Here is a 17440-nt window from a genome sequence, read left to right as displayed (position 1 = left end):
ACACACACACTCTGAGTTTGAGCAAAGGCAAATTGTGATGGCCCAGAAGTTTGGCACAAGTATTTTGGAAATGGCACAACTTGTTGGGTGTTTGAAGAGTGCTGTAGTGTCTTCAACACATAGCAAAACTAAGGTGAAACCATGTCCAGATGTCATGGGGTTCAGTAACCATCCCTCACTACAAATGTTGTGCATTGTAGGCTGAGGAGACTGGTAAAACAGGACAGGCATTGAACTATTTGGAATTGATGTCAGACTTTTTTGCTGGGCAGAGTACAAGGTGTCTGAACACTCAGTGCACCAATCACTTCTAACAAAGGGCCTATGCAGCCGATAACCCATGCATGTGTCAATGTTAACAGGACGACATCGGTAACTACGACTGAAATGGGCACATGACCATTGGCACTGGTGACTGACACAGTGCCAAAATGTTACCATTACCTTCTCCATCATGCCAGTGTGAGGATGCAGATCTGTCTTGTTCCAGGTGAACAGCTCTATAACACCTGTATGGTGGGACGGAGTTTAGCTGGCAGTGGCTCCATTATGCTCTGGAGAACATTCACATGGGCATCCATGGATCTAGAGGAGATCATGCAAGGTACAATGATGGTCAAGGAGTATCATACACTGGTTGAAGACCATGTATGCCCCTTCATGTCAATAATGTTCCTGACAGCATTGGCATCTTTCAACAAGACAATGCGCCATGTTACAAGACCAGGGCTGTGATGGAGTGGTTTGAGGAACACAGTGGCAAAAGTCCAGTTTATGTGCTGGCCCACCAACTCTTCAGATCTGAATCCAGTTGAACACATCTGGGATTGTGACTAAATGTGGCGTCAGAGCCCATTGTACCCCTCCACAGAATTTACGGGAATTAGGTGACTTGTGTGTGTGTGCAGATGTGGTGCCAACTCCCTCCAGTGACCTACCAAAGCCTCATTGCTTCCATGCCATGATGCATCACTGCTGTTATCTGTGCCAAAGGTGGACGTATCAAATATTAGGTAGTTGGTCGTAATGTTCTGGCCAATCATTGTATATTAATGGATGTAGGATCATTCAGTATGGTACAATAAGTGGTGATATAAAATGTATGTCCTTGTTGGAACCATGAGCTATACTATAAGTTGTGATGTCAATTAAAAAAAAAATACAGCTATACACACATATTATTGCACCGATTGCAAGTGTAATCATGTAAACATACGTATGTTGCTATTACATGTATTGCAAATTTTGGATATAATTATATGTGCTGTTATGTTAGCTGCTGTATCCTAGTATTTTTCATCCCATATTTTGCAGACCTGAAGATGGCAACAGAGAATTGCCAGAACTGGTCATCTGTATGAATAAGTGATTTTAGTGATCCTGGCAGTTGAACATTTATTCAGTGTTCATAATAATTCAGATCACTCCCATGGTGCTGATATCAGAAGAGTATATAGTAGGATTGTTTTTCCTACTTATCTGCATTAATTGCACACTAATTTGAACATTGTTTTTGTAGGAGAAACGAAATTAAAAGTTTATCTGTGGGGAAACTTAAGTCTGTTCACTATTTATTATGATACCAGAAAAACTACCTAATGACTTGTACTCTTATTTATTTTTGATATCAAGGTTTCACACTATCTTAGGTAACAACGTTATTCATCCATAAGCGAGTACGTAGTTCTTGAACACAATAAATCATGAACCACAAATTCGTCTGTATTAGAAATTAGTGGCTTGACATCATGTTCAATTAAGCATTGTCTTAGTGGAAGGTTTTACTTAACAATATATTTAAATGCAAGAAAATGGAAATGGTAAAAAAAGATTTCAGTCTGTTTAAAGCAGCAGAGATGAACTTCAGGGTGCCATTAGTAGATTTTATTCCTGCTGCACATTTTAGAGGTTCTTGGTTTGTACGTTGGCGAAAATGGCAAATAGGATGTCCAAGTCCACCTGTAAAAGAAATATAATAATTACACTATTTGTCTGGAACCAAGATTTTGTTGTTTAAGCAATCTCATTGTATTCATTTTGTGGTGCCTGTTAATGCCGTTAACATTTAAGCACTTCAGGAGTACTTATTTTATTGTGACAATTTTGCTAGGTAAATTCCAAAAAGAAAAAAGAGGGTGAGAGAAAGAGTGGTTTTAATAAGGTATATGTGAAGCATTTCCAGGAAAACACACTATATTTATCTGAATTTCTGATTTTTGCCAATCTAGTGACAAACTTGTTAAGATTCATTTTCAGAATTCATTGTCATCTTTCTATAGTCTAACAGTAAGCAAATATGCTTCTTACCTACAACTTTTTTATTTTTACATGATTCATTATCTATTCCAACTGTATTGTCTTGCATGAAAGGATACTATGCAAGATTGTCAATTAAATGTCAGTGACATGGTAGCCAGTTACAGATTATCAGTTGAGAATTGACAAATATAAGAAAGAAATTACTTGTGGCCTTTTTAATGGAACCATTCCAACATTTGCCTTAACTGATTTTGAGACATGATAGGAAACCTAAATTTGTATGGCCAGATGGTTATCTGACCCCTACTCCTCCCAACTATAACTCTAACGTGTTAACTACTGAATCAACTCACTCTCTTTGTTTTTCTTTAAAGTAGCTGAATTTATTTCAGTTTATTTTTTATTTCATCTGCATTTTTATTCTTCCATTCAGAATGCTCTTTATGATATTTAAGTCATGTTATTTCTATACACTTTACCAAAATTTAAAAAAAAAAAAATATTTCCGGAAGTGTAGCTGACAGCAACTTTCTAAGTTTTAAGAATCCTAATGAGTTGCGGCTGTAATTGCCATTTTAGTATCTTAAGAGAAAAAAGGATACAACAGAGATTTAAAACTGTAGAACAAAAGGGGATATATGTCTCAGAAGCTACAATAGCAAGATATGTACAAGGAGCAGCTAGGAGGGAAAATAAGTTGCACATTGCACGTCTTAACAAACAGAAACAATAATTATAGGAGAACAGGTAGAGAAAATGAGGAGGAGATGGAGGAGGAGAAGAGGAAGAAACAATAATAGCAAAATGAAGGAGAACAACAATAACTATTCATACTGTGATGGAAATGGGGGGGGGGGGGGGGGGGGATTGGGGAAAGAACACTGAAGAGTTTGGAGAAAAGTTGCTGAGGCAAGAATTCAGTTAAAGTTAAATCTGGCAAAGTATTAAGAGAAAATTATTTAATTGGATAGATAAAAAATCTACTCACCAAGCAGTAGCAGAACACACACAAAATATGGTTGTAATTCGCAAGGGACCAATGGCCTTTGTAGTCTAGGCCTTTCAACCCCCACAAACCAACCAACCACAATCGGCAATCTTTTGGAGCCAGTGGCAGAAGGGTTGAAGGGGAAGGAGGAGTGGTGATGGAAAAGGACTGAAGAGGTCTAAGAAAGGGGGTAGATTTCGGGAAAGTCATCCAGAACTGCAAGTCAGGAGAGACTTACTGTATGGGATGAGAAGGAAAGACTGAGTGTTGGGGACTGCATCAGATGAGATTTGAAAACCTGAGAGCTTAAAGGTGGAAGAAAGGACAATATGCAGACAGAGATTACTGCTTAAACATCAGGCATGAGTTAATAAGAGTGAAAAGTGCATTGTATGTAACAGGTGGGAGAGGGAGCGGACATACAAACAGATCATGGGTATGGCCATAGCATGCTTTTGCCAACCTTTTCATGGGTTGCCTGGAAGAGGCTTTCCTAGGGTCCATAAGTCTTCAGCCCCTGGTTTGGTTTAGATACACTGATGACATCTTTACCATATGGACTCATGTTGAGGCTGGCCTGTTAAAATTCCTGGAATCTCTGAATACCTTCTCCCAGATAAATTTCACACTTCTGTCCACATTAAACCCACCAACAGAAAACAGTACTTATATTTTGACAGTTGCCATCCTTTCCATGTCAAACGTTCCCTCCCACACAGCCTTGGCATCTGAGGCAAACATTTTTGTTTGGCTGCAAACTCTTTACCCCAATGCACCACCATTCTCACCTCAGCCTTTACTGCATGTAATTATCCCAGCAGTCCAGTTAAAAAGCCATCCAAACCTGGTGCTGCTGATCCCTCCAAAAAACAACTTCGTATCACATCACTGGTGACTCAGTATTATCCTGGTCTGAAATGTGTTAACCAGCTACTTTGACAGGACCATGACTTCCTAAAATCATCCCCTGAAATGAGATCCATTCTGTCTGAAATTTTTCTCACTACACCTAGAATACCTTTCCTTCACCCTCTCAATCTCCACAACATTCTTGTCAGACCCTATGCTCTTTTTGCAACCATCTCCCTCCCCTATGGCTCCTACCCCTGTGATCGTCCCCACTGCAAGACTTGCCCTATGTACCCTCCTTCCATGAACTATAACAGCTCTGTAACTGGCAAAACATACACTATCGAAGGGAGAGCCACCTGTAGAATAACACATGTCATATACGTAAATACTGTTCAGCCTTTTACATTGGCATGACTGCCACCAAATTATCAATTAAGATTAATGGGCATATGCAGAGTGTGTAGTGAAACTCACAATATCCTGTTGCAGAGCATGCTCTGCAATATGACATTCTTGACCTCGGCACCTGTTTCATCACACGTGCCATCTGGATTCTTCCCCCAGACATCAGTTTCTCAGAACTCCGCAGGTGGGAACTAGTACTACAATGTGTCCTTGGCTCCTTCCACCCACCTGGCCTTAATTTACATTAATTGCTTCCATCTCAGCATTTCTTCACTGTAACTACACTTTGTTTTAGTTTTCTACATCTTTCATTGTCTTTCCCATCTATTTTTTTCACTGCCCCCTCCAAACTCTGTTACGCACAATGCTTTTAGCTTTTCACTCATGTTAACTCGTGCATGATGTTTAAGCAGTAATTTGTGTCTGCATATTACCATGTCTTCCATCTTTAAACCGCTGTGTTTTCAAATCTCATCTGAAGCAGTCCCCAGCAATCAGTCTTTCCTTCTCATCCCATATGGCAAGTCTCCCCTGACCCATGGTTCTGGGTGACTCTCCCGAAATCTACTCCTTCTCCTAGACCTCTCTCCAGTTCTTTTCCTTCACTCTTCTTCCTTCCCCTTCAGCCCTTCTGCTAGAAGAAGGAGCCACTGGCTCTGAAAGCTTGCCAATTACAACCATCTTTTATTTGTAATCCATCCGCACATACATAATTTTGTCAATAGTTGAGGGTATTAAGAGAGTAATAATGATATGATGTTCTTGAATTGAATGAGTGTGGCAAAATGTAAAGTGCCCTATTTTTCTGCTATTGTTTGGCATAATGTGAAGTGCAATAGTTAATTGGTATTTCTGAAGTATATTGGTTGCAGGACGCCATTCGTTATTCTGGAAACATTTATGATATCTTGCCAACAATAGATGCTAAAACAGTATGGCTAAGAACTGATGCACAACAAACTTTTGCTTCTCACTAAATTCTCCTGATTAGTCCTGCTTGAACACAAGATATATATTCCCTTTGATGTCCTTAAGCTTTTCCACAATAAAAAAAGTCAAATTTTAGTTTATTCTTGCCAATTTTCTGCATAGTATTTCTCCAAGATCTTTTTTCCATTTGTTTTCTTCTCTTCCATCCTAGAGGTTTATTATTATTGATATATACTATGTATTTTACTGATTGCTAATTTCCATTTTAGTAGTACATACTTATTACATTAGAGGGTTTTACAATATCATAGAAAATGAATTGTTTTATTGATACTTTATCTCTTTTGGAATGCATATTAATTCATTTCCTTAAAGCTCAGGTGTCCACATGACCTTAAATATGTTTATCTGAAACTGTGATCTTTTATTCACTCAACATCTTTGTGGTAACAGGAGGGGTATCTAGCCACCAACTATCACTAATATGGCTGAAACCCATACAAAAATGCTGACCATGTAGGGACATGGGAAGAGGCGAGGAGGAGGAGGAAGAAGAAGAAGAAGAAGAAGAAGAAGAAGAAGAAAGAAGAAAAAGAAGAGGAGGAGGAGGAGGAGGAAGAGGAGTCTGTCAAGCTCATCCTTCCATCATACCTAATGTTTGACTGCTGCATCAGACCCTTAATTACTAAACCAACAGCCTCGCTCACATTTGTGTGATGCGCAGCTTTGAGGACAGAGCTAAACTACTCAAAATCTGTGCTTTTCATGCATAAAGAACTATTCACAAGTGGAATGAAGCTGAGAAAATAAGAGAAAGATATGGAATAATAACATGTGCAAAGGAGATTTAGATGAAAATTACACTGTACAACAGAAAATAATAATAAAAATATGAAAGAGGAAAGGTAGAAAGCAACTGGATGAACTAAAAATTTTACTTGAAAAGTATGTACAACATGATAACAAGAGTGCCTCACTTGTTCCAGAAATTACAGAAATGCCTATGCTCTGCTTGCTCCTACCAATTGTCCATGCGAATCACTTCATAAAATTCTTCCCAAAAGAAAGTAAGTAAATAAGGAAAGCAGATTAGGATTTATTGTTACATAAAAAATTAAGTTGTCAGAGACTGAGTACAATCTCAGACTAGAGAAGGATGAAAAATGAAATCAGACATATTATTTTCAAAGGAATTAACCCATTATTTGCCTTAAGTTCTTTAGTAAAATCACAGGAAATCTAAATCTAGATGGCTGGATGGGATTTGAATCCACTGCACCATGTAGCTCACTTCTGAAAGACGTTTTGATGGGTACAGTACTGTCTCTGTATGCAACACTAATAATAATGTTATTTTATTTTACGTAGATCCACTCATTGTTGTCTGTTATCAGATTATTACAGTGGAAGTAAAGAAAACATGTTTTACAAAAATGAGCAGTTAAGGTAGTGAGATTTCCTGGCAGAATAAAACTGTATGCCTGACTGTGACTCAGTGCCGGGGCCTTTACCTTATGTAGACAAGTGCTCTACCAACTAAGCTATCCAAGCATGATTCATGAACCACCCTCACAGATTTACTTTGTGGAAGTTTAGAAGGTAAGAGTGAGGTACTGGTTGAAAGATCATGAGTTATGTTTGAATACCTCAGTTGGTAGAGTACTTTCCAGTAAGAGAAAAAGGTCCCATGTTTGAGTTCCGGTCTGGCATACAGTTTTAATCCGCTTGGAAGTTCCTACCAGTGTACACTCTACTGCACAGTGAAAATTAATTCTGTAATGAAAATAATATATGAAAACACATACTGTGGTGAGGCTTCTTCAAGGCTCTCAAAGAACAGATTGAAACACATACTGGCATTTCTGTCTATCTGCACTAATGAAAAAAATCTGTAGATGTGCTTCCAAGCAAAGACTGTGAATGAATTGTAAACACTACAGAAATAGGAACCAGATTGTGAGATATTAACTATTGCTACTGAGAAACTATTCAATCATTTGTAAGCTGATAAGACATATTTGAAGTCTGGAAGTGCAAAGTCTGAACTTCATGTAATGTTATATTTACCACATTAGCAATCTCATAAAATATTTAAGAAAACTGGTAAATTACCTCCTCAAGACACTCATACCAATTGGGAAATCATATGTACTGGGTCCATCACTGTCACTGCCTTCTGCTGAAAGATTCATTTCAGCTTGCCAGGCAATCAGTCCCCTTTCTTCTGGCGTACCTGCCATTTAATGCCAAATATTAATCATATTAGTTCCATGAATGAATGCATTAAAGCCAGGCAATATAAATAGTTCCCAGTTGTTGCTTTACCTGGAATTGTGTTGTCAAGAAAGCAGCCTACAAAACCACCAACCAAAATACTTGTGCTACATAACACTGTAAATATGCTGTCAGCAACTTCACTTCCTGTCTGAATAGCATTTGTCTGCTTTACCATCCATTTTGAAAGCACCTGTAACATTCAACACATACAAAATACAGTGTTCTTTAGAAACATATTAGTAACTGAAACTTCCTTGCAGATTAAAACTGTGTGCTGGATCGAGACTCGAACTCAGAACCTTTGACTTTTGTGGCCAAGTGCTCCAACATCTGAGCTACCCAGGCATGACTCATGCCCCGTCCTCACAGCCTCACTTCTGCCAGTACCTCATACCTGCCTTTCAAATTTCACAGAAGCTCTCCTGCAAAACTCGCAGAACTAGCACTCCTGGAAGAAAGGATACTGTGGAGACATGGCTTAGCCACAGCCTGGGGGATGTTTCCAGAATGAAATTTTCATTCTGCAGAAAACTGTGTGTTGATATGAAACTTCCTGGCAGATTAAAACTGTGTGCCATACCGAAACTTGAACTCAGGACCTTTGCCTTTTGCGGGCAAGTGCTCTACCATCTGAGCTACCCAAGTATGACTCACTCCCCGTCCTCACAGCCTCATTTCTGCCAGTATTTCGTCACCTACCTTCCAAATCATCATATCAGTGCAGACTCCACTGCAGAGTGAAAATTTCTTTCTATATTAATAACTGTTAACTTCACTAAATGAAACTTAACATTTTAAAAATGGAATTATGTATTCTGTACACGTACCAATGGGAAAAAGATAGAAAATCCCAGAATATATAGATTTCTTGATGAATTTAGATCTACATACTGAAGTGCAGACAACCCTGAAACAATGTAGTATTTTAGTTGAAGTCATAGCTTTTATTACATGGAACACACTTAAAAAATACTTTTAGAACTAATGACTCTATGATAATCTCTATATTAAAAAGTTTGGATGATGCTACCCAATTTTATTACAATCTCATAATTTGATTCACTTTCTGCCAGTGTGCAGTGAACCAGTTTCAGTGACACTCTTAGAGAAATAGCTTGCAATTGTGGTTTTAAGAAGTTTGGTAGTGCAAATTCATGTCTTAAAAACAGGGCTAATATTTTTTATTTATTGTTTTCATTTTTTGTATCTCATAGTTCTTGTGGTGAGGCTTAATTCCATCTTCAGCACCATAGCTACACAGTTTTGGATATATACTTCATGTACTTGTGCTTCATTGTCTGTCAGCATGCAGTGCACTGGTGTTTGTTTCATACTGGAACTCTGACAATGAGCTTCCATAACTTAAGTATTAAGTTATGAGTCATGGACCATGCCAAGGTGAGGTGGCCTGAGTGCTTGAATTATACTGACAAGATGTCACACAGGTGCAACAACAATAACAGAAGGGAGTATCTGTGAAGAGACCAGACAAACATTTGGTCCCTGAAGAGAGACAGCAGCCTTTCAGGTAGGTGCAGGTTCAATTGTTACAGTCTGATGTGCATTCTGACAGCAAAGCAATGGGTTGCTGACTCATGAGCCTTCCAGTGCCACATCAATGAGAAATGGGCACAACAGTATTGGGTGCCCACATCACAAAGCAGGCAGGACAACAACAACAACAACAACAACAACAACAACAACAACGGGTTATTATCAGTAGAATATCAGGATGCCACCACTGGAGGTACTCCCCTCACCGATAGGCAGCTATTATTTTAATGAGAGGAGGCTCAGACAGTGTGGAACTATATACCCCAATGAAGATCACGTGCTTGAAAATAGTCCGTACTGTGTACAACCACCAAGGCAATAATTTAGCCAGAGCACATAGGGGTACACTCCAGGCTTTACGCCGACTGCTCCAAAGATCCTCATTTGTGGTACACTTGTGCTTATCACCAATACGGTAAGAAACTTTCATCTTGGTAGACACAGACACCAAACTTTATTCCTTGTGCTTAATGGATAACCATCCCAGTCCAGACTTAGGCCTTGGGCTACACCTCACTGCGTTACTGCTTCACAATGAAATTTCGATGGGACTAGCCATGATAGTCTACTGTCAGACAGTAGTCCTCATGCTACCTTTAGGAGTATCCCTATGCTTCTGTAACTAATTCACCACAGTTGGATGACTTAATGAGAAGCATATATGTAATGTCATTCCAAAATAAACAAATTATAATTTTCTGCCTACTTGGTTGCTATTTTGTCTGTATATGTGTATGGTCATAACAGCAAAGTCTGGATGACTGACTGATCTCGCCTTGAAACAACAGTCAACATGGCCATTGTTGTATTATGAATGGCTGAAACCAAGAGGAAACTACAGCTGTTGTTTTTCCTGAGGGCATACAGCTCTTCTACGTGGTTAAATGATGATGGCATACTTTTTGGTAAAATATTCTGGAGGTAAAATAAGCCTCATTCAGATCTCTGGGAGGGGACTACTCAAGTGGATATACTCATGATGAAAAACTAAACTAGCATTATACAGGTCAGAATATGAAGTGCAAGATTCCTTAATCAGGAAAGGAGGACAGATAATTAAAAAGAAAATATATAGGCTTAAACTAAATGACATGAAGAATAGGACTTCTGGCCAGTTGACTAAATAAAATTAATTAGGAGTAAGAAGCCATAGACACAATTCACACATTTTCATGATTGTTTTGGAGCTACCCCAGGAAAGTAGCCAATGACCAATTGGCTCCCAATATTAGCCATCATGATGCCTGCACTCTCAAAATTCTGTTTTTCTAGCTTCAAGTCAGTAGTTGAATTACTGGAATCAAGGTGTGAACTGAAGCTGTCTTGTTTTAAAACAACACCACTAAGTTCGCAACTAAGAGGTCCCGTCAGCTGATCCACTCTATTAAATTCACTTCTTCCTGGAGCATTTGTTTCAATGTAAATAGCATCCAAGTCAAAATCTTTAAAATGTTGTACAGCTGAAACTATAACTCACTTGTCCCAGACTGGCACACAGATTCCTACCTAAATCCAGATACTTACTCCACATGCCACTGTAAGCACATGGCGAAGAGTACCCTGTAGCACCAGTAGCCATTTCCTTTCCTGTTCCACTCACAAATAGAGTGAGGGAAAAATGACTGTCTATATGCCTCACATGAACTCTAATTTCTTGTATCTTTTCTTCATGGTCCTTACACACAACATATTTTGGTGGCAGTAGAATCATTCAGCTGTCAACTTCAAACACCAGTTTACTAAATTTTCTCAACATTGTTTCTCAAGAAGGATGTCACTTCTTTCAGGCATTCCCATTTGAGTTCCTGAAGCATCTCAGTAACACTTACATGTTGTTCAAACCTACTGGTAATAAATCTACTAGCTCACCTCTGAATTGCTTCAATCTGATCTGGTACAGATCACAAACATTCAAGCAGTACTCAAGAATAGGTTGCACCTGTGTGCTATACAGGTGTGGGGTCTACTTTATAGGTGAATAACTCTTTCCTAAAATTCTTCCAATAAACAGAAGTCAATCATTTGCCTTCCCTACCACATTTCTCAGATGCTAATTCCATCTCATATTGTTTTGCAGTATTACACCCAGATATTTAAATGACTTTGCTGTGTCAAACAGGACACTAGTAATAACGTATCTGAACATTACAGGTTTCTTCTTCCTAATCATTCCCATTAACTTACATTTTTCCACATTTAGGGCTAGCTGCCATTCATCACACAAAATGGAAATTCTGTCTAATTCGCCTTGTATCTTCCTTCAGTCATTCAACTTACTAGTCAAAGTTGTAATTCAGAAAGTCTTTGTATTTCTGTGGCATGAGTCTCTGCATTAGAAGAAGAATGTTTTCCACTATGAACCACCAAGAATGTAGGCCCACAGTCTGTCCCAGCTGCAGGTTTTCCTTCACCATCTTTCTTCATTACAATACCTGAATAAACAGAGGGAATAAGTTTAAGTTCTTCAGTAACCTTGAAATCATGATCTCGTAACTTCACACAGTAGTCAAGGTGCATTAATATTGGTGTTTGAGAAATTTCTGCTGTAGTATCACACATGCTTTATCATCCATAGATAAAAAGAATACGTGGCTGGAGCCCAAAATTGAAACTCAAGATTCAAGGTTTCTTATAGTAATCATATAGAATTTCCCATATTTTTGATTTAAGTGAAATGTAGATCCTGATTTGCACAATTTAACAGAAACAGTTACCACATTTTTTCCCTTCCTCTGTATTGACATGTTTGGGAAGGAGTCTTAAACATAACCCTGATAGACTCATAGTATAGCCTTTTGTAAGTATTTAGCTTTTAAGTCGTCCATTGTTTTGCAGGACCTTATAATTTCAGTGTGACATTGATCATCAGTTGCACCACCAAAAACTGCAATTTTCTTTGTGACTTCACATAAACCAGATTGAATTTCTTCTACTTTAGGTCTACCAACTGTATTTCGTATTTTGAGCTGCTGCTAAATTGGAATTACTTTCTCAAGTTTTAGAATCACAACTTTTTTCTGTCACTTTGCTGCACTGATCCTTGTCTTCAGTGTGTTTCTTTCCTGCTGAATGTCTTTACGTAATGCTGTCATTCTTTTTGCTGCTACATCTGTCATCATCTCAGCACTGCATGCTAACAGCATGCTATTAAGCCCAGAGTCTAATATTACAATTTTATTCCTAGAAGTGTTCTGACAAAGGGCTGATTTAGGTACTGTTTGAGGTAACTGGCTTCCACTCAGTTGCATACTAATATCTTTAGTGTCTTCTTGTATGTCCCATTTGGTTTCTTCATGCAATTAAAAGTAAGCATGTAAAATATTGAACATGGGCAGCCTCAATGGCAGTATTGACCTTTTGTCAAGGCAGCCAATATGCAACACCTTAAGTACAGCAAGTGTGAACACCAATCACACTGTGTAGATGCTGCATGCCAAAAAGTGATACAAACAAATTTAAACCTTAGTAAATAATAGTGACAGAATTGTTATAAAACAAAACAAATATTTATAGAGTTAATGTTGCAAAGCTTATGACCAGTCTCTCCCCTTCCCCCAATCACACAATGTCACACTTTGTTGACTCCCACCTGCCTTTTAATGTGTGACATACTTTATGGGTGGCCCCTAATGCAGGAATAGGTCTAATAATGAAGAATAAAATAAGAATGTAGGTAAACTGCTATGAACACAATAACAAAAGCTTCATTGTAGCTAAGATCATCATGAAGCCAATATCCATCACACTAGTACAATTTTATATGACCCTTAGCCCTACAGTTGCTGAAGGGATTGAAAGAATGCATTATGAGAGAAAAGAAATTATTCAGTTAGTAAAGAAAGAGGAAAATTTAATTAGGCTGGGGGACAGGAATTGAATAATAGGAAAAGGAAGGGAAAGAAAAATAGTAAGGGAATCTGGACTGGGGGAAATGAATGAAAGAAGAACCTGCCTGGTAGACTTTTGCACAGAATGTACTTTAATCATGGGTAACACTCGGTTTAATTGTGAATTCTGATTTATTGGTCTCATGATGCACTTTTGGAATTCATTTGGTTTGGTACAGGAGAAAGGACCAGCGACTATTGAGAGTTTCATAAGCAGCATTAGGGAATGCTCAACTGAAATAAGCAAAATGAATACAGTAGGGTATGAATGTGTAGCTCTGAGAGATGAAATACTGAAAGGCAGCAGAGAATCAAATTGGTAAAAAGACCACACATAGTCAAAATTGTTGGACAGCACAGAAGATATTGCATTTAATTGATGAAAGGAGAAAATATGAAAATTAACCAAATGAAGCAGGTGAAAGGGGCCATAAATGTATAAAAAATGAGACTGATTGGAAATGCAAAATGGCTAAGTAGGAATTGCCAGAGGATAAAAGCAAGGTCATGGGAGACATATAGAGGAAAGAAAGTAACTGAATATGAGATTGGAGATTTGGTGCTCCAAGAAGAATTTGGTGGAGTAATGAAAGATCTAAGTTGAAAAAAGGCCTCTGGAGTAGATGATATTCCCTCAGAATTATTGAGATCCTTACGAAAAGCATCCATGAAAAAACTATTCCACCTGGTGTGCAAAATATATAACATAGGTGAAATATTCTCAAGTTTTAAGAGTAAAGTAATAACTCCAATTCCAAAGAAAGCAGGTGATGACAGATGTGAATATTACCAAATCATCAATTTAATAAGTCATATTTGCAAAGTACTGCCCCAAATTATTTACAGAAGAATGGAAAAATGCTAGAAACCAATCTTAGAGAAGATCAGTTTGGGTTTTGGAGACCTGCAGGAACATGTAAGACAGTACACCCAACAACTGCCCTTAGAAGGCAGGTTAAAGAAGTGCAAGCCTATGTTTATACATTCATAGACTAAGGAAGCTTTTGACAAGGTTGACTGGGAAACATTCTTTGAAATTCTGAGGGAAACAGGGATAAACTCCAGAAAGAAAGGTAATACACAGCTTGTGCAGAAATCAGACTGCAATGATGAGTCAAAGGACATAAAAGGAAAGCAGCAATTGAGTAGATAGTAACACATAGTAGTAGTCTATCTCTGTCATTACTCAATCCGTACATTGTGCAAACGGTGAACTATTAGTGAAGTGTAATGAACTTGAAGTGGCAGTAACCAATAAAACCACAAACAATGAACTCGTTATCCGCACACTGAACATAAATATCAGTAACAAAAACTGGTGTTTGATGGGGTAATGTACTACAAGAAATAATTAAGCCGTAAAACGTGCTCAAAATGAAATGCTCAGAAATTGTGTGTTGTCTAGCACCACATGTGATCGTAGCCCTGTAAAATCTGCATGTAAACAAACTGCAATGGAAAACATAGCTAATGTGGGGGTAGGCCTATGTAAAATGGATCCAGAAAGTGATTTTAAAAGTGTAATTACTGTTAACCGCCTGGTGCAAGATGCTAGCAAGGTCAATTCACAGACTAACTTTGCACAATATCTTACACAAAAATTAACCCAAAGTGAACAATCCGCCACAAAGTGTATGAGTAATCCACCAATGTACATAATCTCTCAAGCACCAATATACGTGCAGGACAAAAACGAAAGAAATTCCAGAACATTACATAGCAAGAAAACTTCGAAAAAAATGAAAGTACTAATATTAAGTGACAGCCATGGAAGAGACTGTGCTCAAATACTGCAAGACAAACTAGGGCCCTCATACCAGGTAAAAAGCATTGTAAAACCTGGCACCCCACTAGAAGAAGTGATAAAAAATGCAGAAAATTTGACAAGAAGCTTCGGTACACGTGATACTTTGATTGTAATGTTAACCACAAAATATTACTGGAAAAATTAGAACACTATGGTATCAGAGGAATTGCAAACAACTGGATTGCTATATTCCTAACCAATCGGATGCAGAGAGTCAGCATGAAATATACTAATAGACAAAGCAACTCATTAACTGAAATACTATCAAGTAATAAAACTGTAAAGTGAGGTCTCAGTATTGGGACCCCTACTTTTCCTCCTGTATATTAATGACTTAAGCCTGAATGTTGATACACACAAAACAATATTTGCTGATGACACAACTGTACTTCTCAATGGGGAGAATACAGAGGCTGTGCAAAAAGCTGTGAACTTGCCCATTGAACAACTCAGCAACTGGGCAAAAATCAACAGATTAACTATCAACACCAAAAAGACAGCTTCCATGAACTTTCACACAACACAAAATGCAAATTCCTCTCAGCCATAACCAGTCAATAGATACCGACACTGTTTTCAAATTCCTGGGTCTGTGGGTTCAAGATAACCTGAAATGGAATACACATACAGGAAAGGTAAATGCCAGGATTTGTACTGGCTGTTATGCATTGAGTGTACTGAAAACATGTGCTAGCCTGAAATCATTAACCAGTGCGTACCACGCTTACATACAAGCCCACCTAAAATATGGTGTAATATTCTGGGGAAATTCTCCAACTGCTCTGAGCACATTCAGAATTCAGAAGAGAGCAATGAGTAATATTACTGGGAGCAAACCCAGAGACTCCTGAAAACCCATCTTCAGAAAGTTGGAAATCCTTACACTGCCTTGCCTCTACATTCTTGAGACTCTAAAATTTTTCAGAATCCACATAGTGCCAACTGACCCCAGAGTCGTAAAAAATAATGAAATACATGAACACAACACCAGGAAAAACGCAAACCTGCATGTTATACTTACAAACACTCAACTGTGTAAAAAGGGAGTTTTCCACATGGGCCTCCAACTGTTCAACAATCTTCCCACTAGTATTAAGTCCATCGAAGACAACATAAAATTTAGCAAAGCCGTGAAGTCATATTTGTAGTGTCACTGTTTTTACTCTGTAAATGAATACTTAGAACAGTAATCTTACTGTTTGTGTTAAATTGAAAACATTGAGCAATGTAATACATTAGGATACTATAGGCCTATGTTAATATATGTTAGCAATGTTAATTGATATTTTTCAACATAATAAATAAATAAATAAATAAATGAAACTGAAGAAAAATTGAGAGACAGATTTCCTGATGACATCAGAGACAGTAAAGGGCTTGTAAGGGCAATTAAGTGGAATGGATAGTGTCTTGGGAAGAGGTTATAAGATGGCAATCAGTAAAGTAAAACAAGGGTGTAGTCAAATTACATCAGGCAATGCTGAGAGAGTTGGATAAGGAAGTAAGACACAAAAAGTAATAGATGAGTTTTGTTATTTGGTCAGTAAAATAATTTATGGTGGATGATGTAGAGAGGATGTAAAATGCAGACTGGCTGCAGCAAGGAAAGTATTTTTTAAAATGAGGACTTCATTAACACTGAATATAAATATAAATGTTAGGAAGCCATTTCTGAAGATATCTGCCAGGAGTGTAGCCTTGTAAAAAAAGGAAAAGTGGATGACAAACATTTCAGACAAGGACAGAATTGAGAATAAGGTTTTGAAATTTGGCCCTGTAGAAGAATGCTGAAGATTAGAGGGGTAGATCATTAACTAATGAGGAGGTACTGACCAGAATTGGGCAGAAAATAAACAATTTATGGTACAACATTGAGCAGGAACCAGTTACATATATGAGGAGTTATAGCAATACGCATACAGAACTAAGGCTGAGCAAATCTTGGATAGCCTTAAATAGACTGGGGCCCATAGTGGGCTCTGATGGCGATCTCACACAAAAGAGTCTGAGGCATCCTCTCTGGATGACATAGCACTGTTGCACATGTGGTCTTCTTAAAGGAAGTGGATGTGTCACAGCATTACTCATCTCTTACGGAGATCATGGATTCTTGAGGGGTCTTGCTGTCCTCCTTGCCCACTGAGCTCTAGCTAAAATGGCGTGCTGCAATGGAATCACACAGTCTGAAGTGCTTCAGGCAGGGAAAAATTCTGTTCCCACCTTCCCATGACAAACCATACGGCAAAACTGGCAACACCGGGGCAGTTTCTGTGTCAACCTGTGGCATTGGCTCCAGTGACTGTGTTCACAGTGCTGATGATACTGATACCAGCAGTTGCTCAGGAACAGGTGACAGAATTTCTGACAACAGTGTCAGAAGCAATAGAGGAACTGCTGGTTTGGCCACCAAGAATAGATGTCCCTGCCTGCACACGAGTGGAGAACCAGCAGCATGGGCAGGCTCAGAGGGAATAGTGTGAC

The 17440-nt window shown here is 38.3% G+C and overlaps 1 protein-coding gene across 2 annotated transcripts in view; it reads right to left on the bottom strand.

Annotated features, from left to right (window-relative positions):
• Window positions 1-1599: 1599 nt before the first annotated feature.
• LOC126335141 (solute carrier family 23 member 2) overlaps window positions 1600-17440 on the bottom strand; it is a 259625-nt gene continuing 243784 nt past the window's right edge. For both annotated transcript variants that reach the window (XM_049998101.1, XM_049998102.1), the window contains exons 11-14: window positions 8539-8618; window positions 7760-7901; window positions 7547-7667; window positions 1600-1959 (exon numbers count right to left, since the gene is read on the bottom strand). In XM_049998101.1, the coding sequence (XP_049854058.1) occupies window positions 1875-1959; window positions 7547-7667; window positions 7760-7901; window positions 8539-8618 (428 nt within the window). In that variant the 3' untranslated portion in view covers window positions 1600-1874. The remainder of the gene's footprint in view (window positions 1960-7546; window positions 7668-7759; window positions 7902-8538; window positions 8619-17440) is intronic.

Source organism: Schistocerca gregaria, chromosome 2 (assembly GCF_023897955.1).
Source record: "Schistocerca gregaria isolate iqSchGreg1 chromosome 2, iqSchGreg1.2, whole genome shotgun sequence".
In the NCBI taxonomy this organism is placed as follows: domain Eukaryota; kingdom Metazoa; phylum Arthropoda; class Insecta; order Orthoptera; family Acrididae; genus Schistocerca; species Schistocerca gregaria.
This window is presented reverse-complemented; position numbering and strand designations above follow the sequence as displayed.